The sequence below is a fragment of the Pteronotus mesoamericanus genome, unplaced genomic scaffold (genome assembly GCF_021234165.1).
Source record: "Pteronotus mesoamericanus isolate MK-2021 breed Mesoamerican mustached bat unplaced genomic scaffold, CSHL_Meso_final contig_171, whole genome shotgun sequence".
NCBI lineage: Eukaryota > Metazoa > Chordata > Mammalia > Chiroptera > Mormoopidae > Pteronotus > Pteronotus mesoamericanus.
The window spans coordinates 1,907,322-1,935,073 of record NW_026555070.1 but is presented as its reverse complement, the minus strand read 5'-3'; the positions used below and the strand labels follow the sequence as shown (position 1 = coordinate 1,935,073).

Below are 27,752 nucleotides of genomic sequence, written 5' to 3'. Positions count from 1 at the left end.
CCCCGGTGTTGCTGCGCCAGCACGCGCTCCGGGCTCCTGCAGCGCCCAGCCCGCCGCCCCCGCCCTCGCGTCCCCGCCGCCCTGGTCCGCGCCGCTCCTCCCCCTTCGCTGCGCTGCGGGCTCCTCACGCCTGCGCGTGTGATCCGCCTTCCTCGCGCTTGCTTTCTCGTTTCCGCTTAGCGCTGCTCTCTACGGCGCGGGAGAGGTGCGGGCCCGGACCTGCGGGACAGCGGAGGGCTGCTCCCACCCTGCCCTGCTCCGAAAGCCCGGGGGGTGGCAGGTCCCCAGGTCGGTCCAGAGGGGCGTGTCCTCGAGGAGGACGGGAAGACGGCGGGCGCCGGCGAGGGCCTGTCTGGAAATCGCTGTTCTTGCTTTGCTGCCCAGTCTGGGTTTGGCTTTGTTCCCGTCTTTTCTGTTTTAGGTGGATCTGGCGCGGTTTCGGAACTGGGCAGACGGAGGAATCGTCTCCCCTGCCCAGGGCCCTCCCCTGAGAGTTTCCTTCCCTTCGCACGACCCGCCCCGCACTGCGAGTCCTGAGCATCCCGGTCGCCCCCGGCGCAGCCCCTTCCAGCGCCTACGGTGCGGCGCCGCGCCGCCCCCGGCGTCACCCCTCGGTGAAACCCCCCAGGCGATGATGGGCGTCTTGTCAGGTTTGGAGGCGGAAAGAACCAGGCGCCGTCCTCGAATCGTCCAGACCCTCGGAGCTCGGGCTGTGCGGGCCCGACCCTGTTGGATCCTTGGCGCATCTTGGCGGCTGCGGCTGTGAGCAGAGGCTGGAAGTCCCCCGCACCAGGCGCTGCCACCGCGGGAGAAAACTGTGTCACCTTTTTAAGGAGGCGCGGCCCTTCACCGTGAGTGTGGGTGGCCCTGGCCAGAGATTTGTAAACTCCGCGGGGAGCAGTTCCCGAGAGCTGGAGCGAATCTTTCGCGTCCGGCCTGTTGCGGGATGGAGAGGGGCGCAAGGGAAGCCGCGGGCTGTGCGGAAGGGCGGCCTCCCCGCGCACAGCGCGTTTCCCAGCTTCCTGCCCAAACCGGGCAGCCCCTGCTGAGGCCCTGCCTCTGGGCCGGGAGCCTCGCCGCGGTGCCCTGGCCCGGACGGTGGCCCCTTCCCCGGGGCGCAAGGGAAAAGCTAGCACTTCTCTTAGTGCTGTGAAAGGTTGTCGTTAGTGCATTGAAATGCCATTTTCTTCCCATTCCTGTTAAGGATGAAAGGCATTCTGGGTTAAGAACCGGGTCACAGTCAGCGGAAACTCACTGAGATCCGAGGGGCGTGGCACGGGATGCAGCTGGTGACCGCGGTGTCTGCTTCTCCACAGCGCGGGCCAGGGCGCTGACCGGGAACACGGAAGGCGCTGCCTCTCCCAGCGCAGCGTTTGCTAGAACGTCAGGTGCTTTGGACCGGTGTTCCCGAATTTTAAATTGTTTTACCTGGTGAACTCACAGACTGTAAGGAAGCCAATTTTATTATTTAAATTGTTCAAATGTTTGTTTGTTTGTTTCCTAAAGGGTGCTTTCCAAAGTTCCAAAATTAAATTTCAAGGCAAGTTAAGGACAAAGCACTAAACTAAGTCAATCGTCAGTAGAAAAATAATTATTGGATATTAACACTCTGTCAGTCAATGCTAAATGTCAATATTTAATATATGTGAATTTTATCATTTCTAATATGCCAAGAAACCTCTTTATTTTCATTATTATTATTTCAGCTGAAAAAATCTGATGGTTGTAAGACTTACTAAGGTTCCTTCAGTGACCTTCGCTACAAGATCGATACAATTTATCATGATTTAATTATTAACTATAAAATAGTATTTTTTAAATAATGAAATATTCAAAGAAGTTTTTCTTCTTTGCAGTTGTTTAAGACTTAAGGGGAGTTCACACACCATACAGGAAGTCCTGTCCCTTTGCACTTTAAATGATGATGAAATTAGGAGAGGAGTGATCGTTGCCTTTGTCTTTGCAGGCAACAAGCGGGAAGAGTTTCTTGGATCACTGACCTGCAGCAAGCCACTGTCTCAGCAGCAGTGTTGAGGAACTGGGGAAGCTGGGCCTGGAGCCCAGGGAGGACTTCTGTACGGGAGGACCCGGCGTGGTCTTTGGCCGGGAGGTTCTCAGGAGGATGGCGCCACGCATTGGCGAATGCCTGCGAGAAATGGACACGAGGCACGAGGACATGGAAGTAGGAACATGTGTTTGACAATTTGGTGGGACTCAGTGTGTCTGGTCTTACGAGGGAAGACTTGAGCTAAATGAAAATGTTGGCGTATGGCAGGTGCATGCCACCTTACAGTCTGGGCAGCAATTCTGCTTATTTCTCTGTATCTTTGCATTTGCTTGAAAATGAGAGCACAGCTGGTTATGGACACGCGGTGATTGTGGGACATACCTTTGTTATAGAGCTAAGGCCTGTCTGAGGTCTTCTCATTAGCGTGACCATTCACCCTAACCTTAATCATCAGCCTAAACGGATCATCACATCCCTGACAGATGCTCTCCCCTGTTATTTGCTTTATGGGTGTTTAGAGGCCTGTGTATCCATTTCCTGTCTCTAACAGGAGGACTAATTCTGTGGGGCTGTAGCTTTTAGCATTTGATGCTTAGATGTTTGTGGTTGTTCTAGTTAGGTATGTAATTGCATCTTTTTTTTCAAATAGTTAAATCTGAAGTTGCTTTGACTATTTTCATGTGGAAATACAATATGTATTTTTTAAAGCATAAGAAAAGTTAACTCATATCACTTATAATAAATTTATTCACAAAATTTTAAAAGAAATGAATTATCTAGGAAAACAAAAGTAGTTCTGAAGATGTTAAGTAACTGCTTGATATTTTGATTGGTTTCCTAGAGGCTGTTTATTCTAGAACAGCAACTATTATTTAAATCATTCAAATTATGAACACTTGTTTAATTACAGAAATTAATTTTCAAAATTCTCTAGATTTTTTACTTCAGAAATTGGTAAAGGAAGCTTTGGGGAGAGAACTGAGAGTGTAGCTGGCAGGTTCCTGCTGCTGACTCATCCCCCAGATGGCAGCAGCCATCTTGCTTAGCAGACCATTCCCTTGAATGACAACAGTATCAGAGGACCCAATAGCTCTGCCCCCAGGAGGGACTGGCCCTGGCCTGGTAGTGCTAAAGCCTGACTGCTGAGTGCAGAGTGGCAGCTACAGATAGTAGATCCCTGTCTAAAGGGGGCGTAGAGTGGTCTAGAGACACTTGAGGAAAGACTGGAGATGGAGGCTTTGGGGAGAGAAAAGAAGGAGTAGCCAGCAGGATCCCGGTGCTGACTCTTTCCCCATATGGCAGCAGCCAGCTTGCTCAAGCAGACCACTGCCCTGGGTGGCAGCAGCATGAGAGGACCCAACAACCTTGCCCCAGGAGGGACTCTGTCCTGCCCTGTGGTATCTCTAAGCTGGCCTGCTGAGTACAGAATGACTAGATTAACAGCTGAAGGAGACAGCCACAGACAGTGGATTCCTCAAAGTCTCAAACAGACTGCCTATGGTCAGAGAGGGTCAACATTTGACATCATCAGAGGCAGACCCAGAAAGAAAAAGCAGTGGTCTCCTCCTATAGAAGATCACACCACAAAGTCAGGAAATCAAAACAGATCAATTTAAGAAGCAGAGTCAAAAAAAAGAGCCTCACAAATAATGGGAACACAAAGAAACACCCCCCAGTCGAAGGGAAAGGAGGAATCCCCACAAAGAGAAATAAATGAAATAGAGGCAAGTAAACTATCAGATACTGTGTTCCAAACAATGGTTCTAAGGAAGCTCAATGAGCTCAGTGAGCTCAGAGAGAATTACAAAAAACTAAAGGAACATTATGAGGAACTTACTGCAAACTATATCAGCATGAAAAAGGACATAGAAACTATCAATAAGAGACAAGAGGAAATGAAGAATACAGTTTCTGAATTGAAGAACATCGTACAAGGAATCAAAAGCAGGCTAGATGAAGCAGAGGACCGAATCAGCAAGCTGGAGGACAAGGTAGAAAAAAGCTCCCAGAAAGAGCAAGAAAACGAAAAAAGACTCTAAAAGAAGGAAGAGGCATTTGGAGAAATGCAGGACAACCTGAAATGTAATAATATCCATATAATAGGGATACTAGACGGAGAAGAGGATGAGGAAGGAATAGAGAACCTGTTTGAAAAAGTAATGATGGAAAACTTCCTTCATTTGAGGAGAGAAAAAGTCACACAAGTCCAGGAAGCACAGAGGAACCATTCAAGAGGAACCCAGTGAGGCCCACTCCAAGACACATCATAATTAAAGTGGCAAATAGAGACATAGAGAGAATCCTGAAGGCAACAAAAGAGAAAGAGGCAGAAACATATAAGGGAGCCCCAATATGGCTAGCAGCTGACTTCTCAACAGAAACATTGCAAGCCACAAGGGAATGGCAAGAAATATTCCAAGTAATGAAAATCAAAGACCTACAACCAAGACTGCTCTACCAAACAAGGCTCTCAATTAAAATGGAAGGTGAAACAGAGAGTTTCCCAGACAAAAGAAGGCTAGAAGAATACCCTTCCACCAAACCAGCACTGCAAAATATGCTAAAGGGACTGCTTTAAGATGAAAAAGAAGAGTCTATGAATACCCAGTTCCTTTCACAGTTGCCAATACTTGATATTACCAATATTTTTAATACTTACTAATCTGATTTTGACAATGATGTGCTATTTTAATTGTTCCTTTATTATTTGTTGAAACTAAACCTGTTTTTGTTTTTGTATATTTCTTGCCTATTTCTATTATTTTTAAAAGGCTTTAAATGACTTTTTGGTATTCTTTATCCATTTTGTGATTAAAGGTTTGCAGAATTTTTTCCTTAAAAAAAACCCTAGTAACTCTTTTTTACATGTGTGGCAAATACTTTCCTATTCTATTACTTGTCCTTTGACTTTTTTTATATGTATATTACTATATAGTCTTAAATGTTTAATGTAGTCATATTGTCAAGACTTTATAGCTTCTGGGTTTGAATATTTTACTTCAGAATAAGAAACATTTTGTATTTTATCCAAAAACTCCTTAGATTTTACATATTGATTTTTAACTCACCTGAGTATTTGTTGAATAATGTGTGAAATAGGGCCCTATATTTGTTTTATTTCAAGTAACAGTGGTCCATACACCTTATTTGTTGAATAAGCCTTATTTTCCCCATTGATTTGAAATATCAATTTAATCATATATTTTACATTGTTAGACAGATATATACATTTGTTTCTAGAATGCCCATTTTATTTCATTGATCTACTTGATTATTTCTGTGCTGGTGTCATGTTTTAATTGCTGAGACTTTATAATGGATTTAAATTTTTTAATATTTTTTAATGGATTTTGATATTAAAAAAATAAGTAAAATCAATCTGCCTTTAAAAAAAGAAAGAAGGAACTCGTACCTTTTGAGACACCATGGATGGAACTGGAGAACATTATGCTAAGTGAAATAAGCCAGTTGGTGAAAGACAAATACCATATGCTCTCACCTATAAGTGGAATCTATTCAACAAAAATAAACTAATGAACAAAATAAACCACAGGCATGAAAACATGGAGCAGACTGAAAGTGACCAGAGGGGATGGGGAAGGAGGAAAATGGTGGAAAGAAGGGGATGAGACTAGACAAAGAGCATGTATGAATGACCCATGGACATGGACAACAGAGTGGGAACTGAGTGTGGGAGCAGGGAGGGTGGGGGTGGGATGGGTGGAGGAGGCAAAGGGGGAATAATTGAGATGACTATAATAGAATAAACACGATTTAAAAATTAAAAAAATTAAAAAAATGTTTATATAATTCATTTTCAGCCTGTGTCTTAGCAGAATTGGAATTTCTGGGTGTTTTTTTTTTGGTGTTTTTTTTTTTGGAGAATCACTTATATTCAAGCATTAAAACCATTTTAACTTCACTCATTCTTTTTAGCATATTAGGGAGTTTTGCATTTCAACTAAGTCATTTTCAGAATTGTATGAATTTATCTTTTTAATGTTTGCAGTTAAATTGAGCCACAGAATATGTATCTTTATTTCATCTACTAAATGTTGTTTCACAGGAAACTTAACTCTATGTTGATCAAAAAACTATTTCTCTGTGGGTTGAAGAAACCCTTTTCTTATGACTAAACAGATTTTTACTAGATTCCTGAAAGAGTTAAGTTCAAAATGTCTTATGTCTAATCTTGGCCCCTGAAGGTATAAACACCCTAGAAAAATCCATTATTTAAAAAAAGGATATGTCCTGGAAGTGTTTCCCTGGGCTTGTAATACCAGAGAGTTACATCATAAAAAATTTAAGTACATGTAAGTTCTTCAAAACATAACCATTAAAGTTAAAATACGTGTGCCATTCTTATGAGGCTATTGCATATCCTTTTAGCTCCATCTTCCTACTTATGTGCTTCCCTCTTCTATATGCTAATTTTACTTTATTGTGAACACAGTTTATGCAGAAGAGATATATTAACATCTACGGGAAAGTATCACTCTGGAATTTTGATCTAAAATTCAGTCTTTCAAAACTCCTTTCTTGGTTCTGATTCAGTGTATTTAGTTTTTAAGTTGATTAAAGGAAGTGAGCTTCTCACACTTATTTCCCCATCCCCATTCCACGTGTCAGCTGAAACCATCAGGCATCACTTTTATGAAATTTCTTTCCTGCCACACTGTTTCCTTCACTGCACAAAGTGAAACTGCATTCCAAGTTGAAGGAGGAACATGGCATGGTCTTCCCTACATTGTAGTCTCTACTGGTTCATTTCCGTTGTTCACTGGTGGCCTGTCCCCTGGGTAGTGACCATGTGTGGAATGGTTTCCAACACCTGTGAAAAATGCTAAGTCTGGATGATGCTTTTATGCAATATGGAATAAGCTCCCTGATAATTTAAAGATTCATATTAGTTTAAAAACCTTGGATACTCTCCCTCTTTAATTGAGCGTAAGGATTCTAATTTTCTGAAAAGATTCCAAGTCCATTTTCCACTTCCACTTTCCTTGTCTTGGTCTCCAAAAAGCTGCTTTGAGAAACATTTATTTCGGTCTCTTTTCTAGCTAGTGAATTAGTGCTCAACATTCAAACAAATGTATTTTATCATATAACTATACTACATTTTACTTTGATTATACCATATTCTTTTGCACAAAGGTACAACTTTTAGTTAGGTATTTGAGCTAAACATAAACTTCATTGAAATGAAAAAAAATTAGTGTCCTGAGTCATAGGAGTCATTATTTGACATCAACGAACCATAGGACAACCTAAGGAAACAAATACTGAGGGATTGCATTTTCTCAGGTTCTTATGTCCTCTTCACTTAGTGCCCTACTAAACAATTGTCTAGGTAACCGCACGTAAATCAGGTGGGGCCATGACATAACACTTAACGCGACCCTTTCTCTCAAAGGTGTTGGGCATTTATAGTACAGTAAGTATGTTCCAAGTTTCTAAATTAACTAAATCAAAAATACATTTAAAAACAATTCAGCAGGCACTATTGGACTAATTAATAAATGAAATGGATGTCTTAATTTTTTTGAGCTTGTAAAATCTTACCATTTATAATTTTGAAAGTTATACCCCTTGTTCTTTAGTCAATGGTATATAAACTTTTCATAATCCCTTTCAGATTTATTTATTTTTTTGTAGAAGTATTTATTTATAGAGTACTAGTACCTCAAAAAGAGATGTTTAAATAAATATACATATTAATAAAAGTAATGTACAATAAAATAAAGTTAAAATGTGAAGAAATAAGGGGAAAATGTATAGGAAAATAAGAAATTTTTTTATTTCTGATTTTTAAATTTTTTTACTGTTTTTCAGTTACAGTTTTCCCACCTTTTTTTTTGTTTTGTTGATTAGGTTCCACTTATAGATGAAATCATATGGTATTTGTCTTTCACCTCCTGGTTTATTTCACTAAGCATAATGCTCTCTAGTTCCATCCATGCTGTCATGAAGAGTAGGAGCGCCTTCTTTGTTTCTGCTGCATAGTATTCCATTGTGTAAGTGTGCCACAGTTTTTGATCCATTCATTTATTGATGGGCATTTAGGCTGTTTCCAGCACTTGGGTATTGTAAATAGCTGCTATGAGCATTGGGGTGCATAGGTTCTTTTGAACTGGTGTTTCAGGATTCTTAGGGTGTAATGCCAGCACTAGGATCACTGGATTGAAAAGAAGTTCTGTCTTTAGTGTTTTGAGGAAATTCCATGCTGTTTTCCACAGTGGCTGCCCCAGTCTGCATTCCTACCCACGGTGCACTAGGGTTCCCTTTTCTCCACAGCCTCACCAGTACCTCTTGTTTGTTGATTTGTTAATGATGGTCATTCTGTCTGGTGTGAAGTGGTATCCCACTGTGGTTTTAATTTGCATCTCTCTAATGGCCTGTGATGTTGAGCATTTTTAATGTGTCTATGAGCCCCATATATGTCCTTCTTGGAGAATTATCTGTTCAGGTCCTTTGCCCATTTTTCAACTGGGTTGTTTGTCTTCCTGAGTGGAGTCATGTGAGTCTTGATATATTTTGGAGATCAAACTTTTGTCCGAGGTATCATTGGAAAATATGTTTTCCCATATAGTTGGTTGCCTTTCCATTTTGCTGATTTTTTTTTTAGCTGTGCAGAAGCTTTTTAGTTCGATGTAGTCCCATTTGTTTATTCTTTCCCTTTTATCCCTTGCACTAGGGGGATGTATCGATGAAAATATTGAAATTTTTTTAAAGATTTTATTTATTTATTTTAGAGAGATGGGAGGGGAGAGAGAGAGAGGGAGAGAAACATGGATGTGTGTGAGAGATACATTGATCGGTTGCCTCTCACATGCCCCCAACTGGGGACCTGGCCTGCAACCCATGCATGTGCCCTGACTGGGAATTGAACCCCTGACCTTTCGGTTTGCAGGCCAGCACTCAGTCCATGGAGCCACACCAGCCAGGGCAGGAAAATAAGAAAAGAAATTTTTAAATACATGTTGGTCTCAAGTTAGGAATATAGTTACCTAGCTACTGAGCTGATTATTAGAAATGTCGTTTTCATAAACTTAATAATTATATAAGCATCTATAAATTATATAAAAAGTACATACTTATTAAATTTATTTTATACACATATTTAAGGTAAAATTGCATGTATGTATTAAAATATTGAAAGATCAACATTTTGACGTAGTGATACATTTTAATAATCCAGTATTCTATTATACAGAAATACATTTTCTATGAAATGAGGACATTTAATATCCATAAATAACTTGAAATATAAAAAATAGTGATAAAATACATTGAGAATAGTGTGCCTTAGGATGCAGCCGTCTTACGTCTTATGTAGCCAGCTGATTGCCTTTGCTCACAGCTGTTCACCCAGGACTTTCTCACAGAGGCGAAGGCGCAGGGGCCTTGCTTGTCCTCACGGGGCTCAGGGGAGGAGGGGTCTGGCTCCTAACCAGTCTCCTGCTTTCATGACGGATAGAGAATTGGGTTTCTTGCCTTTGTCATCTTTAATTTTTTCATTTTAAGTCATGAAAGCTCCAATTGGATCCAGCAGTGAGCGACACCTGCCTTGGAAAGAGAATCAAATGATTCTTACTTCAGTTTTTGTAAATGGGCATCTTCCCTCTTCTGAAGAGGAGAAGGAGAAAGCCGTATTTAGTAACGTAACCGCATATTTATGTATTTTGTGGCTATTGTACAGCACAGAGCACTAGGATTTTGTTTTTTAATTAAGCCTGGAGCTGGACCACCTGGCTTCAAGTCCCAGCTCTGCCATTCACTAACTGTGTGGCCTTAGACAAGTTCCTTTTCTCTGTGCCTTAGTGCCCTCATCTATCGAATGGACATAATGACAGTACTTACCTCAGAGAATTCTTGTGAAGATCAGTGAGTCAACGCACAGGGCAGCATCGGAATGGTATCGGGCAGTGTTAAGCACTCTGCAACTGTAGCTATTTTTGCCCTTGTAGAGCAGCATAAAATCGTGCCACTGTCCAGAGCCATGGTGAGGAATAAGAAGGTCAGTGTGTTAGAAGCTCTTAGAATAATGCTTGACACACAATAATTCTGATATACCCGTTCAGTGTTATTAGTATTTCCTAGTGAACAGTGTTCATATTCTCTTTTTCCCCTTCATGGGAAAGAAAGATGTTGATTAGAAAGAGTTTATTGCAGTTGCTTTTTGAAAGATAGGCTCTGCTGTAGGGGGAAGGTGCTGATTTAGAGGTTTTCTACCGGGACTGCACCATGGAATCCCCGGGGAAACTTTGAAAAATCTGCTGCCGAAGCCCATCTCTGACCCAGTAGATCAGAATGTCTTACAGGAGAGGCCTGTAGCCTGGTCGTGTATGAAACGTCCCACGATAGGGACCCCGTTGGGATTCAAGGGCTTAGACCACTGTGCACGTCTTGTATTGATTTTCTGTTTTCAAATATGCAGTTCATTTTTAACTGTTTCTTATAAATTACTTTGTTTTATTTTTCTTTCGGGAAAACCATAGCAAAGTAATCGACACTTTGGCATTTCTTTCTATATTTATTGCATATGTAAATGCGTGTGTGTGTGTGTGTGTGTGTGTGTGTAATGATTATTTTTGAATTAGGAAATCTTGTGGGGTTCTTTTAAAAATTTCTACCTGCTAAAAGGCCTTAATCTTTCAATAGTAAATAATGCTCTCTTGCCTACCTATGTAGAGAGTATTTAAAATTTTTAATTATTGCTTGTGGAAAGAATTGTATCAGCTAAATAGGGCCATTAATGATTTTTAAATATATGAAAGAAAACACTAAATTGTCAAAGTACATGTTGCTTTGTATATTCAAATGTGAAACTAAGTCATATGAAGTGATATTTTATAGTCATGGCACCACAGGTAGGCAGACCTAAAGTGATTAGGTCTGACAAAAAACGTAATGTTCCCCCCAAATTTAAACATTGTATTTATAATATCTTTAAAGAAAGCTTTCATGTCCCTTTTTTTCTTAACAAAAAAGTCCTCATTATTCTTTCTCAAATAAGAAGTAATATCCCAATAGAGAAACAGTTGTACATGACCAAAAAATCCAATATATGTGATTGTTTGTACTCTACAATATTTAAAACAGTCTACACCTGGATTGAGTTATTTTTCTAATTAGGGTTTACTTTCTATGTGTAGGAAGATTTGAGAAAGGGGACAGTAAAATAAATCCTTTGTCATATGACCTATCCATTAGTTTGTTATTACTAATATTTAAATTTCATTGGTTTTTACATTTTATGGTTTTAAAATGCATTTTAAGTGCAAGTAAATCATCCCACGTGCCAAAATTCAGATTAAACTCGAATACCCAGTTTTTGGAGTCACTCTGCAAACTCCAGACATTATCAAAATACTCATTCAACAGTAGACATTTGGCTCTTACTCTGGGGAATATGTTTTTTTTCCCAAGCTGGAAAGGAATATAGATGTTTCAAATGGAGTCATCTCAAATTCTACAAAACTGTACATCATGTTATGGTTTTAAAGAACCTGAAAAATGTGACTAAATATCCAAGCCAGTTTTACAAAAGAGGAATCTTCATGCTCTCTAATTCCTGACTTCCCAGGCTCTTCAGCCAACCCAGCCTTGTTTCTGCCTCCTCTCTGCAGGAACCACCTTGATCGAGGTCAGCATACACCCTCCGTAGTGACACCCCCATGGTCATGTGATATTTGACCTATAAACAGCATCAAAAACTGTTGACCTTTCCTCAGTTCATTAACTACTTTCTTCTTTTGGCTTCTAAGACCTGAGGCCCCTACCCCATTGGGTGCCCCTTACTGGTCTCTTTTGTAGGATTCTTGACTTCTACATGGTTCCCCAAAGTTTTCATACTGGGGACTCAGGCCAGGGCCCTGCTCTCCTCCCCGCTGTTCTGTCTCCCTAGGGAATTGCATCTACCTGCATGGCTTTCCATGTTTATTTGATGCAAATTGTCAAGTGTTTCCTGTGCACCTCAGAAAAAAGCACCTCAGAAATAATGAGTTTGAATCAACATTTTTATTTCCATTCTGTGCCGAAAGTTCTTTCTCCTGTGGTTTTCCCCACTATGGTAAATGTCACCCTATTCCTGGTTTAAGACTTCTGTAAAAATTACCACAAACTTATAGGTTTCAAAGAGGAAACATATTCTCTCCCAGTTCTGGGGGCCATGATCAGCTTGATCAGTGGACCAAAATTCAAGGCAGCTGCAATGTCTTTCTCTCTCGGGAGACTAGGGAGCATGCGGGCTTTGCCTCTGCTAGCGCCTGGTGGCTGCCAGCATTCTTTTGCTTGTGACCACAGCATTCCCGTGTCTGCCTCTCTAGTGTCCCTGTCTTCTCATCTCTGTGTTCAGATCTCTCTCTTCCTACCTGTTACAAGACAACATGTTGATTTCAGGCCCGCTTGGACAGGCCAGGATAATCTCCCCATCTCAAGATCCTTCACCTAATCAGAGCTGCAAAGTGTGTGTGTTTGTTTGCCAGTCATATGAGGTAGCGTGCTAGGTTCCAGGGATTCAGGCATGGATGTCTTTTTTCCCTTCACTAACATTTTTTTTTCAGTTGTGGTAAAAACACATAAAATTTACCACCTTAGCTGTGTCAAGTATTCAGTTCGTTGGCAGTGAGCACACGCACTCTGTTGTGCAACCACCACGCCGTCCATCTCCAGAAGCCTTCTTCCCTTGCAAAACTGAAACTCTATGCCCATTAAGTGATACCTTCCCATTCTCCCCTCCTCCCATCCCCTGCTAACCGCCATTGTGCTTTCTGTCTCTGTGATTTTACCACTCTGCATACTTCTGTGTGTGGGAGCATACATAACTGCCTTTTTGTGACTCACTCAGATCCCTTAGAGGGGTGTCCTCAAAATGTACTCACGCCATAGCATGTGTCAGAATTCACATCATTTTTAAGGCTCAATAATACTCCATTGTTTGTATATATCACGTTTTGCTAATCTATCCCTTCATCTGTGGACACTTGGGTTGCCTCCCCTTTTCAGCCGTGGTGAATAACGCTGCCGTGCACATGGGCGCACAAGTTTTTCTTCAAGACCCTGCGTTTCATTCCTTTGAGCATGTGCCCAGAGGAGAATTGCAGAGACATATGGCAATTCTATTTTTAATTGTTTTGAGAAACTGCCGGACACCGTCGTCCCCCGCACCAGCAGTGCGCACGGGGCCCAGGTTCTTTGCATCCTCACCGTCGCTTGCTGCTTTCGGTTTATCGTAGTGGTAGCCATTTCAGTGGGTGTGAAGTGGTATCTCAGTGTGGTTTTGATTTGTGTTTCTCTAATAATTACAGATGTTGAACATCTCTTTGTGTGTCTTCATTGGCCATTTGCATATATTCTTTGTAAAAATTGTATATTTTAGTCCTTTTCCCATTTTTGAAGTAGGTTGATTTTGTTGATAAGTTTTAAGGGTTCTGTATATGTCCTGGATATTAACCCCTTATCATATAGTGTCATGTATATATTTTCTCTCCTTCTCTGGGTTCTTATTCTGTTAATAGAGTCTTTTGATGCACAAAAGTTTATGTATATGCAATTATTTTTAATTTTCATGAAGTTCAATTCATCTACTTTTCTTTAAATATCTGTCTTTTTGGTGCCATATCCAAGAAATCACGGCCAAATTTAGTGTCATGAAGCTTTTGCCTTCTGTTTTCTTCTAAGGGTTTTATAATTTTAGGTCTTACATTTAGATCTTTGATCCATTTTGAGTTAATTTTTGTGTATAGTGTTAGCTAAAGGTCCCACTTCATCTTTCTGTAGGTAGTTAGTTGCTCTGTTTTTGTAGCACCACTGGCTGAAAGATTGTCCTTTCTCCACTGAAGGATCTTGGTGCCTTCTTCAAAATTCATTTGGTGAGGCTTTATTTCTGGGGTCTGTGTTCTATTCCATTGGTCTATGTCTGTTTTTATGCCTGTAGCACATTGTTTTGATTAGTGTAGCTTTCTAGTAAGTTTTGAAATAAATTTTGTTCCTCTTTTTCAAGATTTAGAGTCATTTAAGATTCCATATGAATTTTAGGGTAGTTTTTTTAAATTTCTGCAAAAAAAAGCCATTGAGAATTTGATAAGGTTGAATTTTTAGGTTATTTTGGCAATATTAACATCTTAACCATATTGCCTTACAATCTATGAACCTGGAATGTGTTGTCATTTATGTCTTCTTCAATTTCTTTCAACGATGTTTTTAGTTTTTATTGTATAAGTCTTTCACCTCTTGGTTAATTACCACATATTTTTTCTCCTTTTGATGCTATTGTAAATAGAATTGCTTTTTTTATTTCATTTTCTGACTGTTCATTGCAACTGCTTTTTATGTTTTGACTTTATACCCTGCTACTTTGCTGGATTTATTAATTAATTAGTTGTAAGTTTTTTTTGTAAAAATCTTTAGATTTTTCTACATATAAGATATATAATCTGTGAACACAGATGATTTCACTTGTTTCTTTCTGATTTGAATGCTTTTTGTGCTCCTAAACTTGATTTTCTAGTATTTTGATAAGGATTTTTACATCAATGTTCAAAAAGGAAATTGGTCTGTAGTTTTTCGTTTATTGTGTGTGGGAGTTTTTTTTGTTTGTTTTTTGTTTTTTTGGTAGAGTTTTTGTCTGACTTTGGTCTTAGGAAAATGCAGGCCTCATGGAAAGTTAGGAAGTCTTTCCTCCACTTCAGTGCTTTTGGAAATTTGAGAACTGGTGTTAGCTCTTCTTCAGATGTTTGGTAGAATTTACAAATGAAGCCAGAAAGTCCAGGGCTTTTCTTGCTTGGGATATTTTGATTACTAATTCAGTCTGCTTTACTATTTATTAGGTGTATTTAGGATACCTGTTTCTTTGTGATTCGGTCTTGGTAGGTTTTATATTTCTAGGAGTTTGTTCATTTCATATCCAATTTGTTAGCATATAGTTGTTCACAATAGGTTTATATAGTCCTCTTTATTTCTGTAGCATCAGTTGTAATGTTCCCATGTTCATTTCTGATTTTTCAGTTGTCTCTTTTTATTTCCCCTTAACCCATCTAGCTTAAAGGTTTGTTGATTTCATTGATCTTTGCAAAGAATCAACTTCTGGTTTTGTTGATTTTCTCAATTATTTTTCTATTCTTTATTTCATTTATCCCTGCTAGAATCTTTATTATTTTCTTCCTCCTGATAGGTTTTATAAGTTCCTTAAGTTAGGTTGTTAATTGTAGATCTTTCTTCCTTGTTAATGTGTTTATAGCTATTAATTTCCTCCATAGCACCACTTTCTCTGTGGCCCATCCATTTCGGGATGCTGTGTTTTCATTTTCATTTGTTTCAAGATATTTTCTAAAGTCCCTATGATTTCTTCTTTGATCCATTGGTTGGTTGAGTATGTTGTTTCATTTTCCACAAATTTGTGAATTTCCCAGTTTTTATTCTGTTATTGATTTCTAACTTCATCTCATTGTTGTCAAAGTAGATACTTGTATGATATCTATCTTATAGGGCACAGATGTGTTTGGGGGGCATTACTTTTCCTACCATGCCCACTTATTTCTCTCCAGGAGTTCCCCTTGATCTCTCTTCACTGCTCTAATACATCAGCCAGTCCTGTCAGTTCCTCAAATCTGTCACTTTCTTTCCATATCCACTGTGACCCCTAACCATGCCATTCCCTATGACATTGTCCTGCTTTGTTTCCTTTATAGCATTTATCACTGTGTGAATTGTCTTATTTGTTCACACGCATGCTTTTATATTGTCTATCTTCATTGTTAATTCTCAAAGGCAGGGGTTTTTTTGCTCAGAGCTGTATCTGCAGCAACTAAAACAGAGTCTGGCACATAGGAAGTAATAAAGACTTTCTGACTGAATTTTGATTAAGGAAAGAAGGTTCACATTTGTATAGTGATTAGTATGAGCCAGCACATTAAATATATCCATTAAATAAATCCTCACAAAAAACTCTATGAAGTGTGTACCACTGATTTCCCAATTATTAAAATCAGACAATAAAGGAACAGAGTCTAAGTTTCTTTTCCAAGGTCACACATTGAAAAAACAGTGATCCTAGATTTAAACCCAAGCAGTATGGCCATAGTACCTGGTTTCTGCTGTCTCATTTTTACTTTTTATTTTTAAATCATTGCCTTCCATGCAACACTTGTGATTTTAAAGGGCATGTCATATATGAACAAATTTTCCCTGAACTTCCCCCCAAATTCCTCCTTTTCCCCTTCTCTTAACTAATGTGATGAAATGTATAGAATTAATTCAGTGGAGTACAAATCATGAAGTGACTGTGTCTCCTATTGCCACCTCCACATCTGCCAGATCCCATCCACCTTCCTTCCCTGATGCAGATCTCTAAACATCAATTTCCAATCACTTTTTGTCATTAAAAGACCATTTGTTGCCCTGACTGGTGTGGCACAGTTGTTTGGAGCATCATCCGATAAACCAAAAGGTTGTGGGTTCGTTTCCTGGTCAGGGCACATGCCTGGGTCGCGGGCCAGGTTCCCGGTGGGGGCACATGAAATACGCAACCAATTGATGTTTCTCTCCCTCTCTTTCTCCCTCCCTTCCCCCATTTCTAAAACACAGAAATAAAATCTTAAAAAGAAAAGATCATTTACTTTAAAAATGGAATCACCTGTCTGTGTAAATGTTGGCCTCACTGTCACTTTTCCTTGTGCTTAGTCTGAGGCTCAGACCTAAGTTACCAGGGTCTTTTGCCTGTATCAGGAAGTAGCATCAGTGCCCCTAAATGTCCCAAACACTAGTCTGGAGATTAAATCAAAGTTGAAAATACTAATGCATTACCATGGTTACTCAAGAACCCACTAAGTTTCTTTATTTTTTTAAAATACAGTTGTCCTGATGAATTAGAGGAAGTGTACAAGAATGAAGACGCAGAGATCAGCTCATAATCCAGTCGAGGTCATAGGAATGGGAAAACCCCAGTGTCTTCTAGGGACACTGAAGAAGTTGAACTGTTAAAACTTGTTGAAAAGTGGGTGTGAGAATTGATAGACCATGAAGATTCAAGAATGACTTCTAGGTTTCTGGCTTAAACCATTGGGCAAATAATGATGGCATTTACTGAGATAGGACAAATGGATGAGGGGCAAATTTGGGGGGATAAAAAGAAATGACACAGTATTAAAATCCTAGATCTCAAGCCTCTGATAGGTAGTCTCTGCCTTCTTTAGGCAGAGGTCACATATCAAAACCCACATTTCCCAAAGGTCCTTTGGGCATTGGAAGGAAGTCATTGAAAATCTTCATCTGAAAGAACCTTAGAAAAAAGAAAGGAAAATTGATCTTATCGTGACAAACTGATCATTCTTTAACAAATTAATTTGTCTATGTCAAACTGTGTTACCTCATAGGAGACATTTAATTTCCTCTCTGAGTTGCTTTTCCATGTGCAATGATCTGCTTTTTTGAAGATGATGGCTTTATTATTCCAATAATTTAATAATTTATCAAAAATCCTAAAATGGAGAACAGAGTAGGTCAGGTAGACCTGTTGGCAGGGGCAAGAACGGCACCAGGTATTATGTTGGTGGGGTCAGACCCGACCTTGGTTCACCAACGTCGGTACTTGAGTTCTGGCCAGGAAAGAATTCATAGGCAAGACTCAAACTATAAGAGAAATTTTATTTAGAAAGTCACAGAGGTAGAAGTGAGTGGTAGAAGAAATGGGCTCAGGAAACAAGTAACAGAGGCAAAAGAAGGGCCCTTAGAAGACAAGAGAAAGACAAGGAAAACCTGCCTGGGAGCAGGATGGTGGGGAAAGGTCCTTCTTGCTCCTTTAAGAGAGTCCTGCTGGGTTCTCTGCCCTAACAGCTTTTAAGGGCTGGGCTCTTAGGGAAGGTCCCAGGGAAGGGTCTCAATACATTATTCATCAGCTGTCCAGGTGTGTCCTTTCAGGGTGATGATCTTCACTAACTGGTGAAGGGCGGGTGGTCATTGGTCAGTGCAGCTGGTCTCAATGTCAGCTGTCTGGTTTTGCTGCTTTTCTGGTCCTGGAGCTGAAACACCACCGAGGCCTAGGTGTTATCCCTAGGGAGGAGAGGTCAGGGGGTCTAAACCGTATGACCAGTGACATGCCAGGGGAGGAAAGGTCACCCTGGGGGCGAGGTCCTTGTTTTCCCAGTTTTGTCCACTGTTAGGCACCCAAGACTTTCTGCCTTGGTGACCTCCTGTACCTGGCCTATAGTCCTTGCTTTGCTCATGCCTGTGTAAGTGCTGATGACCACAAGGCCATAAAAACAAGGGGAGATATTTCACCTGAGGTTCTTCATCCAAACCACAGAACACAGAAAATGAATTGAGTGACTTTTCCTCAATTCTATATAACTGGTACCATTCTAGATGCTAAAAACAGAAGTTAATTCATTATATACAATAGGTACTTAAGCATTACGGCTTAATTCTCTCAGGTAACCCTTGCATAGAAAGGCTAAAACACAAACAACAAACGGTGAAAAATAGTTGTAACACATATGTGGACAAAAAGGGGCTACATACTAAACCTGACAAGCTCAGGGGACACCTGTGTTGTGGTCCTACAAACTCAGACACCAAAAGATCTGATAGGATGGTCTGAAATTAAAAGTTTCCACCTAAAAGCAAGCCATGGCAGGTAGTCATGTTCTAACTGGTATCTTCCCTGTCTAAGGTCAATCTTTATCCTAATGGAGCCTGTCTATTGTCTTTTTACAACTATGATAACAACCTTTGGGATGTCAGGGTCGTTTTCTTTTTCCATACCCCTCAGTACACAATCTACCACAAGAGCAGAAGACCACAGAGCTCCTCACTGTTATTGTTGTCATGTGAATTGCTGACTGTTAACTAGTCTTTACCTGCCAATGCAAAAGAAGTACGTGTCCGTTCCTTTTACATTTTATGCAATCCCAGAGGTTTCCCCACTTTGCCCCCTACTGGGGACCTGGCCTGCAACCCAGGCATGTGCCCTGACTGGGAATCGAACCAGAGACCCTTTGGTTTGCCGGCTGGCACTCAATCCACTGAGCCACACCAGCCAGGGCTGGCTCTAGACTTTTAAAAATAATATATATAACCAACTGCAAATGACAGGAACATCAATCCCTAGAGGCTTGTTTACTCAGAAATCTCTGAACAAGTCAGTAAGTAAGGTAGGCCTACATATAAATAAGTTATGAGTAAAATAAGTACATTATAAGCAATATGGTATATAAATTGTGCCATCCACTTGGCTACACCATGTTTCTGTTCATGTTACTGAATCAAAAATGGGTTTCAGCTGCCTGTTGTCACCAACAGGCAAATTCCAGAGTCAGAGGATGGTGAGGAAGGGAGGACATTTCTGTTCAGATGCTGCATGATCTGAGAGAATGGCGACTTTCCTCTCAAAGCCCATCACCTCCAGAAACCCAGAGGCAAACCCAGCCATCCTGAGCCACACCAAAACCAAAGGCAGCATCCCGAGTTCCTTCTCCCATTTAAGGTACGTCGTTCGGGAACTGCAGGTGGCCTCTGAGTGGTCAGCCAGGCAGCTCAGCTTTTCTCCTGGCCCCTGTCAGGTCTCAGGCTCCCTCCTAGAACTGCATGAGGGTCCAGTGCCACCATTGGCCTTGCGGCTTCCAGGATCAGAAGGTCCTGCGCATGTACCAGCCTCTATGTTTGCAAGGTGGGTAAAGAGCCCATCCATTCCTTTCCAAGTTTATATTAGTTTCCGATGTTGGGAAGACAAGGTGCTTTCTCAGCCAAAACTTCCAAGCACTCCAGAAAGGTCCATCCCCCAAGCAATCCCTTCTTTTCCTCAGGCTAGACTGACAGGTTTCTTCCGTCCAGTACCTCCCCCTGCTGCTACCTTGCCCAGGGGTGGAGGATCTGCCACCAGGAGCAGGACATTCTGCACCAGGGGCAGAGTGTCTGCAAGACACCAGCTGGGTTACCCGGACACTGAAGCCCTGCCCGCTGCCTCAGGCAGCTCCCCATCTCCAGCGGACCCCTCCTGTTCCCCGCACTCGGTCTGCTCCTGAAGTCTGGCCCAGCGATCGGTATCATTGAGAGGGCCCGCCCTGTGGCAGGCATTTAGGCCGACATGAGCAGAACAAGGACGACAGGCCAGGTGCAGAAGGTGGGGCCTAGCACTGGGAAAACAAGTGCCTGTCCCCCAGGGTGACCTCTCCTCCCCTGGCATGTCGCTAGTCATGTGGGTTAGACTCCCTTAGAGGGGAAACAAACAAGGAGGTCAGAGAACAGCCCTTAAGCATGGAGCCCCCAGGACAGTGAGGTCCTGACCTGCATCAAATATGTCCAGGCCTCAGCTGTGTTTCAGCTGCATTGACTGAAGACCCCCTGCCCCGGCACCAACCAGTCTGCAGACCAGGACCCCGAAAGGACACACCTGCAAAGCCAAGGACTGCTGTACCGACACCCTGGGGCCTTCCCTAGGCTCCACCCTTCAGAGCCCGTAGGACGGAGGACCCAGCAGGCTCTCCTTGGGGCACCTGGCGTCTTTCCCCTCCCCGCCTCTTCCTCTCAGTGCCTTACCTTTACCTTTCTCTGGCCTGAGCCCCAAGGACCCTTCTCTTGCCTCTGTAACTTGTTTCCTGAGCCCATTTCTTCTACCACTCACTTTCTCTACCTCTGTGACTTTCTGAATAAGCTTTCTCTTACAGTTGAGTCTCACCTCTGAATTCTTTCCTGTCCAGAACGCAAGCACAGAGGCCGCTGAGCCGCAGCCCGGTCTGACCCCACCGGTCTGACACAGGGGCTGTCCTCGCCATGTCCAAGAAGACTGACGCGCTTCACAGCAGTTTCTTCTTTTCTGGGAGGGACCTCTTACGAGCCTCATGATTCGGGATTGGCTCTTGGAAAAGTTTGCCCTAAATCAAACTTCTCTATCAGAAACCACATCTGTTAAAACATGCAGAGGGCCATGCCTGGAAAAAGCACTGACCAAAGTGGGGCAGGGACCGTGACCGGAGGCCGGTCGGTGGCAGCGTGATTCACAGGACAAGTGCACTGATGCTCAAGTTTGTGGTGCTTGCCAACAAATACAATCTAAATGTGTCCTAATAAATATTGTGTTTGTGGCTTGCAGCAGATTTTAGAAAGCATGTTATGCTAAGTAAGATGTCAGGCAAAGGATGACAAATACTGTATGATCTCACTTATATGTGAAATCTAATTAAAAACCAAAGAAAAACCAAATTCATGGAAAAAGAGACCAGATCTGTGGTTATCAGAGGTGGTGGTGGAGTGGGGGGTGGGAGGGCGCAGGGCGGGGGGCAGGGATGTAACGTACAACATGAAATGAGGACCATAGCTAACACCCCTCTGTGGTAAGGAGGGGCGTTGGGAAGGGAGTAAATCCTATGGATTCTCATCATTAGGAGTTTGGCCATGCGTACTCCTGAGCTGTGCTGGGGACGCCCTCTGGGAGGAGTACCTGCTTGCCTTCCTCAACCGCTAGCAGTCACGGCGGCCCCCGGAAGGAGCAAGCAGCGCCTCCTGGGACTGATTCTGTCACAGGGCCTGACAGGGGGACTGTGGTCATCTGTGGCCTTCATCTTATCCAGTGACTGATGGCTTCCTGAGGGGCTTCTCTGTGGTAAGTACAACCTCCTTTCAAAATGATAGAGGAGTGGGTGCCAGAACCTAAGGGCTATGCACCAAATGTACCCTTTTCATTAAGAGGAACTCAGATTGATCTCTGAGATGACCCCAAGACTTTAGCAAGACTGACTGATATGAAAGAAAAACCTATGTGTGTGGAACAAGGACTGAAACTAGCAAAAGAGAAAGGAGTGGTGCTGCTATGTGGAATGTTCAGCTCTAACCCAGACGGGATTGAAGACTGTTTCTCCGGAGGCTCTCATAGTCATTTTACTCCAAAGAAACACATAAAAAAGAATAGGGTCAAGTTATATAAACTGTTGTTTGATTACATGACAAACATCGTCAGTGGCCAAAAAACCTCCATTTCTCTCTAAGAAAGCATATGAAATGCCACAGCCGTACCCAGGTCTCTTATACATGCTGAAGCAATGTAAAACCTGAATGAGAAAAAAAAACCCTGTCCTCGGAATTCTATGAATTTCATGAAGAATGTTTCTTAAAGGTCCAAAAAACAGCAAATAGCATCTGAAGCCACAATTTATTATAAATACTTTACTTCAGCTAGAAGGTACAATCTCTCAGGGGTTTCATAATTTAAAAAGCTATAATTATATCATGTAACTGCATTAAAAAAAAAACAGTGCTGTAAATGGAACTGCTTTGCTTAGACCATATTCATTTCTGGAGAGTCTTTATGGAATCTGCACACACACACAAAACTTCTTCCTTTGTTCCAATTAAGAAACAAACATGCCCTGATCTGTGTCGCTCCATTGGTTGGGCATCGTGTAGCCGACCAAAGGGCACCGGTTTGATTCCCAGTCAGGGCACAGGCTTGGGTTGTGGTTTCAGTCCCAGTTGGAGCACATGTGAGAGGCAACCAATCAATGTTTCTCTCTCACGTTGATGTTTCTCTCCCCTCTCCCTCCCTCCCTGCCTTTCCCTCTCTCTAAAAACAAATAAATAAACTCTAAAAAAAATACAGTTAACTTCAATTTCGGTTGAAAGAATGTTAAAGACTCTTACAGGCCAAGCTAATCTGATCTTATTTATTATTTATAAGACATTGGAGAGCTGTTCTTTGATGACTGGATCTGCAAGTTCTGTTGGAAATAGGAAAAGACTGAAGCCAAGGAAACCAATGAGGAGAATTAGAAAATACTGAACCAGCAAAAGCAGTGTCTGCTGGAATGGAGAAGAGAAGAATAAATGCAAGAGATATTTCTAGGGCAGAATGAGCGAAAGTTAATGACTGACTTGGGTGGTGGGGCAGGTGATAGGAAAGAAATGCGTGGGCAGACGAAATCAGAGGGCTTCTTGAAATCAGCTCGGAGCAGCGGGAGGAGCTCTTCAGTCGTGATCTCAAAAAACGAAGCCCTGCACGCTCCATCTCCCTCCCCCACCTCCATTCACCAGGAGCTCCCATCAAAATTAGCTTCCTCCAGTCACCTCCACGGAGGCTTTTGTATACCTTCCAGCCGGTTCACCTCCCTAAATTCTCTCAATCACCCACGCGTAAATTCCCAGCCTCTGAGCCGCCCCTCACCATATTTCTACTTTACTCTTAGCAGGGATGGGAACCACCCGGTTTCCTCTGTGTTTTCTGAAGACCGGAGCACTTGTTTGACCTTAGTTCCAGGACTTTGGTGGCTCAAGGCTGAGGGGAAGCACGGGTGGGGGTGGGGGACAGGGCAGATGACCAGCGGGGTTCGGGTGCAAGGTGGGGTACCAGTCTTCAGGCTGGTGGGGTCGAGTGAAAGAACCACCTGTAGAGGGCTGAGCGGGAAGGGCATGGTTGTAGGGGTGAGGAAAGCAGGTCCCTGCTGCAGACGGTGTTGAGTAGGAGTAGGGGCAAGCAGGGGCCTGGGGCAAGAAACCAGAGGAGGTGGCAGGAGACAGATGAGCCAGCGGCTGGAGCAGGGACCGCTCTTGCTTCCTCTTCTTAGCTCTGCGGTTCTGGAACCAGACCTGGGGAAGGGGGAGAAGAGCCGCATCAGAGCCCCTCGCTCAAAGAGTTGGCACCGTCCCATGCACCCCTTCCCCTCAGGACAGAAGGTGCAGGTGCCAGGCACGGGTCCCTCCCACAGCATCGCGGGAAGTCAGGCTCTCCAGAGGCAGGTCTGAGCCAGGCCTATCGAGAAAGCAAGACAAATACTATTATCCCCAACTTGTATCTAAATTTGCCCTACTATTGCTTTGGATGAGTAAGAAATCTCAACTTCCAAAAAAAAAAAGAGAGAGAGAGAGGGGGAGAGAGAAATATGACACAATGGCATTTTTCCCTCCCCAGAGAATAGGAAATCGCCCCTAGAGTTATTAGAGATTAAGACAATGGATGAGTTTAATTGTTATAGACAGGGTTGGATTTAAGATAGGGTTTATACGTGAATTTTATTGACTCCATGGCAAGAACTGAGGGAGCATCAGACTGGTTGAGTTTTGCGGCCATGGTTAAATATACACATATTTTATACATATAAAAATACATATATGTATATACGTATATACATATATGTATATACGTAAAAATACATATATACATATATAAATATATGTAGGTGAAAAGTTAAGACTGAATTTCTGTGGAGGTTGGGGACAGGGGGTGACGTTCACGTCAGAGGCGGTGGGCGCGTGGGCCCCCCCCCGCGGCGCCCGCAGTGCGGGCGGCGTTCTGCGGACTGCCGGTTAGGCTGCGCGTGGGGGCTGCTGGCGCAGGGTTAGAATGCCCGCGAGAAGGTGTGTCCCCGTAGTTCCTTACACCGAAACTGCACTTCTTCCCAGAGGAAGTGGGGTGGACGGGGCGGGGGCCGGGGGCGCTTCCTGGGGCATCACCTGGATTCGGGCCTCACTGAGGCCAGTGTCCCGGGCAAGGCCCTCTCGGGCCCAAATGTCAGGGTACTGGTTCCTCCCAAAGGCTGACTCCAGCTGTTCCAGCTGCGCTGGACTGAAGGTGGTGCGGTGCCGGCGCCGGGAGTGCGGGTGGCCTCGCTGTCCTCCTTGCGGAGAAAGCCTTGGTCTCCCCGCTCCTGCATCAGAGAGGCTCCTGTAGGGCTGCGCGCTCACATCTGGGGGCGGGCGGGAAGGGAGAGGTTGCTGCCCGCTGGACCCGCCGTCCATTCCCGGGCCCCGTCGGCTGGTCCCCCCGGGTTCTGTTCAGCGCCTCCGTGCTGCGCATATGTGCCTGGCCCATGCAGAGGCCCTTGAGCTTCCGCAGCCAGCTGAGCCCGGCTCAGCCCAGGCCCTGCGCCACCTGCGCCTCCTGAGCCAGGCCGCCCTGGCCACAGAGGACCGGCTCTTCAGACTCACTTCACATCCGGGGAACTGCTGCTGCAGCGGCCTCGCCCCGCCAGGGCAGGCCCACCCCCGTCCTACGGCTCAGATACGTCCCCACGGAACGCGCTGCCCCGCCATGCGCGTCTCACCTCTCTGAGCACACAGGCTGCCCCCCTAGCCTGTGGGTCTCCACTTGCGCTGACACCCTAACGAACTACCCGGGTCTCTGTCCAAGACCCCTCCGCTGGTCCCGGCTCTCACAGTTCACATTTACCTTCTTCTTTATACCACTCCCACCCTCCTACACCCCTCACCTGGGAGGATAGAACACCCCCCACCCCCGCCGGACATCTCACCTTCTCCCCTCTTCCGGCCCTGGCTGGGCCACTAGGCTGCAGGAACCTGAGCTCGTGGGAAAGGATTGCCTGTCCTTCCCACAGGCTCACTAAGCCCCCACACTAATTAGTCTGAGAGCCAGTGGGGGAAGAGAGAACAGGGAGCAAAAAGAAACACCTGGAAGGCACGCACTGAGGACAGGAGCTGTCTGGAGGGGGCCCCCTGCCCACGGGGACCCAGGGGCAAGGCCCCACCAGCGCTCGCTGTCCACCTTGGGGGCCCAGATGCGCTGAGCCACCAGTCAGTCCCCTGCCTGCCCCAGATCCCAACCCCCAGCCCCTCCCGCTCCCTCCCTCGGAGAGGGCCGGGCAGGGGGCAAACTGCGAGGCCAGGAGTGAGGAGGCAGTGGCAGCTCTGCCTCTGTCCGCAGCTCAGAGAGGTGCCGGGTCCCCACTCCTGAGGGCCCACCCCAGGGCCCGTCCACACACCGAAGGAGGTGCCCCAGGCTTGCTAAGGCTCCCGTGGTTTGAACATTCCTAGGTTCCGTTTTTTATTTCTTTTCTTCCCCTTCCTGTGGCAAACCACTGCCCCACAGGAGCCTCGGCATGGAGCCCCCACACCCGCTGCCTCCTCAGGACTGCCCCCAAATTCACTCACCCGCCGCGGAGGCCCCAGTCCCAGCGGCCGGCAGCTCTCGGCCGGAGGCCACTGCCAACGCGCCCCTTCTTTGGCTTACCCTGCTCCTCGGTCCCTTCTGCTTCCATGCCCAGGAACGGACACCCAGGACAGTCCAGCCTGTGTCCCTGGGTCTCTAACCCTGGGCCAGTCTTTCTCAGTCCTGCTGCTCCCCTCTCTGCCGGTTCCCTCGCTGCTTCTGCTGCTGTTTATACCTCTCCTGGGTCTCTCCGTAGATATAGGTAGACACCTTTGCCTTTTTCACTGTCTTTCCTTGTTTCTAATTTTTTCTTCAAATTCTCCACTCCTTCTCTGGAGCATCACCTCTTTCTCTCTGTCTCGCCCTCGCCCTGTGTCTCTGGTTTTGTCTCTGCTTTCCTCTCCGGCCCTTCTCTCCTGGTGCCCTCTCCCTCTGCTCTCAGCTGCCTCAGTGCCCAGCCTGCAACCCCACACCCGCACTGCCTCCCCGAGTCGAAGGAGTGGCCGCCGCCTCGCCTGGTGGGCCCGTCCAATCGCCGCCTGACCACCAGAGCCCCTTCGTCAGGGGAGGATCACACGCTGGATGAGGGAAGGCGCTCTGTCGGAGGGTCCAGGGCCTGGGGCCAAGAGCTCGTATTCCCAGAGGACCAAGTTCTTTTGTCCGGTTAAATCCCCTCCTGGGAGCAGGCAGAGGAAGGAGGAGAAAATGCATTCCTCCTCCGACCCCTCCTCAGAACCCCCCCTGGGGGGAGGGGGTGCACATGGGGGCCAGGAGCAGGGCCTGCCTGGCATCTCAGCCTGTGGGGGATACCCACGGGCCTGTTTCCAAAAAGCTAAAAAACTAGAAGACACAAGTGCATTCTGGCCCCTTTGAGATACCTTGGTTTTCAGAATACACTAGACACCGTCTTAGGACAACATGAACCGTAGGATGAGTGTCCAGCACACCCTAGCTTTCCTCTTCCAAATGTCACCTCCTCATTCACCCAGAGCCCCAGGACTCCATGGCCTTCCAAGGTCACCCAGGCTTTCAGAAAACCCCGACCCTCAAAAGCATCTGAATTCCGGGTGCACGCTGAGCCCCCTGGGCCTCGGGACTGTGCAGGAGACTGAGATCCCCCAACATTCGGACACTCTGATTGTTTAAGAAAACCCAGGGACACCCAGAACCCCTGAGCAGTCAGGACACCCTGACACCCACACTGTTCTGCTTATTGGGGTTCCATTCACCCAGGAAGTACACACTGACACCCCTGGCACATCCTTAGGCCCCAGGACTCTGGGGTTCTCCAGGACACACTGACCCCCAGAACATTCCACCTCTACTGGGAGGTATCCCTGCCTTCACCATGGCATTCTGAGCTCTCAGGACATACTGGTCCAAGGAGGACACCCTAACGTTCTTGGAACACACTGCACTGACACAACAGTCTGATCCCAAGGTCACACTAACCTTCCCACACACCGTTTAAAAGCACCCTGACAAGTTAAGGCAGAAAGCCATCATACTCCTCTTGGATCTTAGGCTTACAAGGTGGTCCATGGACCAAAAGCGTCACAAACATGTGACAGCTCCTTCGGATGCAGAACCTCTGCCTCACTGCAGTGCTACTGAGTCAGAATCTGCATGGCCACCAGATTCCCAAGAGAACTGAAGGTACAGTTGTCTTCTCAACTCAGACTGATTAAAAAAAAGAAAGAGAGAGAGAGAGAGAGAGAGAGAAAAGAAAGAAAATGAAGAGAAACCCAAACAAACAAAACCGAAGGTTGGATGCCTTAACCAATAGACATTTATTTCTCACAGTGCCGGAGGCTGTGAAGTACAAAGTCAAGTGTCAGCTGGCTCAGTTCCTGCAGAGACCTCTTTTCCTTCTCC

The 27,752-nt window shown here is 44.4% G+C and overlaps 1 protein-coding gene and 1 pseudogene across 1 annotated transcript; one reads left to right on the top strand and one right to left on the bottom strand.

Moving 5' to 3' along the window:
• Nucleotides 1-2,567, top strand: part of LOC129064985 (chondroitin sulfate synthase 3-like) — a 34,940-nt pseudogene extending 32,373 nt beyond the window's left edge.
• A 20,675-nt stretch (nt 2,568-23,242) lies between these two features.
• Nucleotides 23,243-25,986, bottom strand: LOC129064974 (homeobox protein prophet of Pit-1-like). Its single transcript, XM_054566243.1, is given in 4 exon segments — nt 23,243-23,581; nt 24,446-24,678; nt 25,880-25,917; nt 25,919-25,986. Coding segments are annotated over 4 exon segments (678 nt in total).
• Between the last annotated feature and the right edge of the window lie 1,766 nt (nt 25,987-27,752).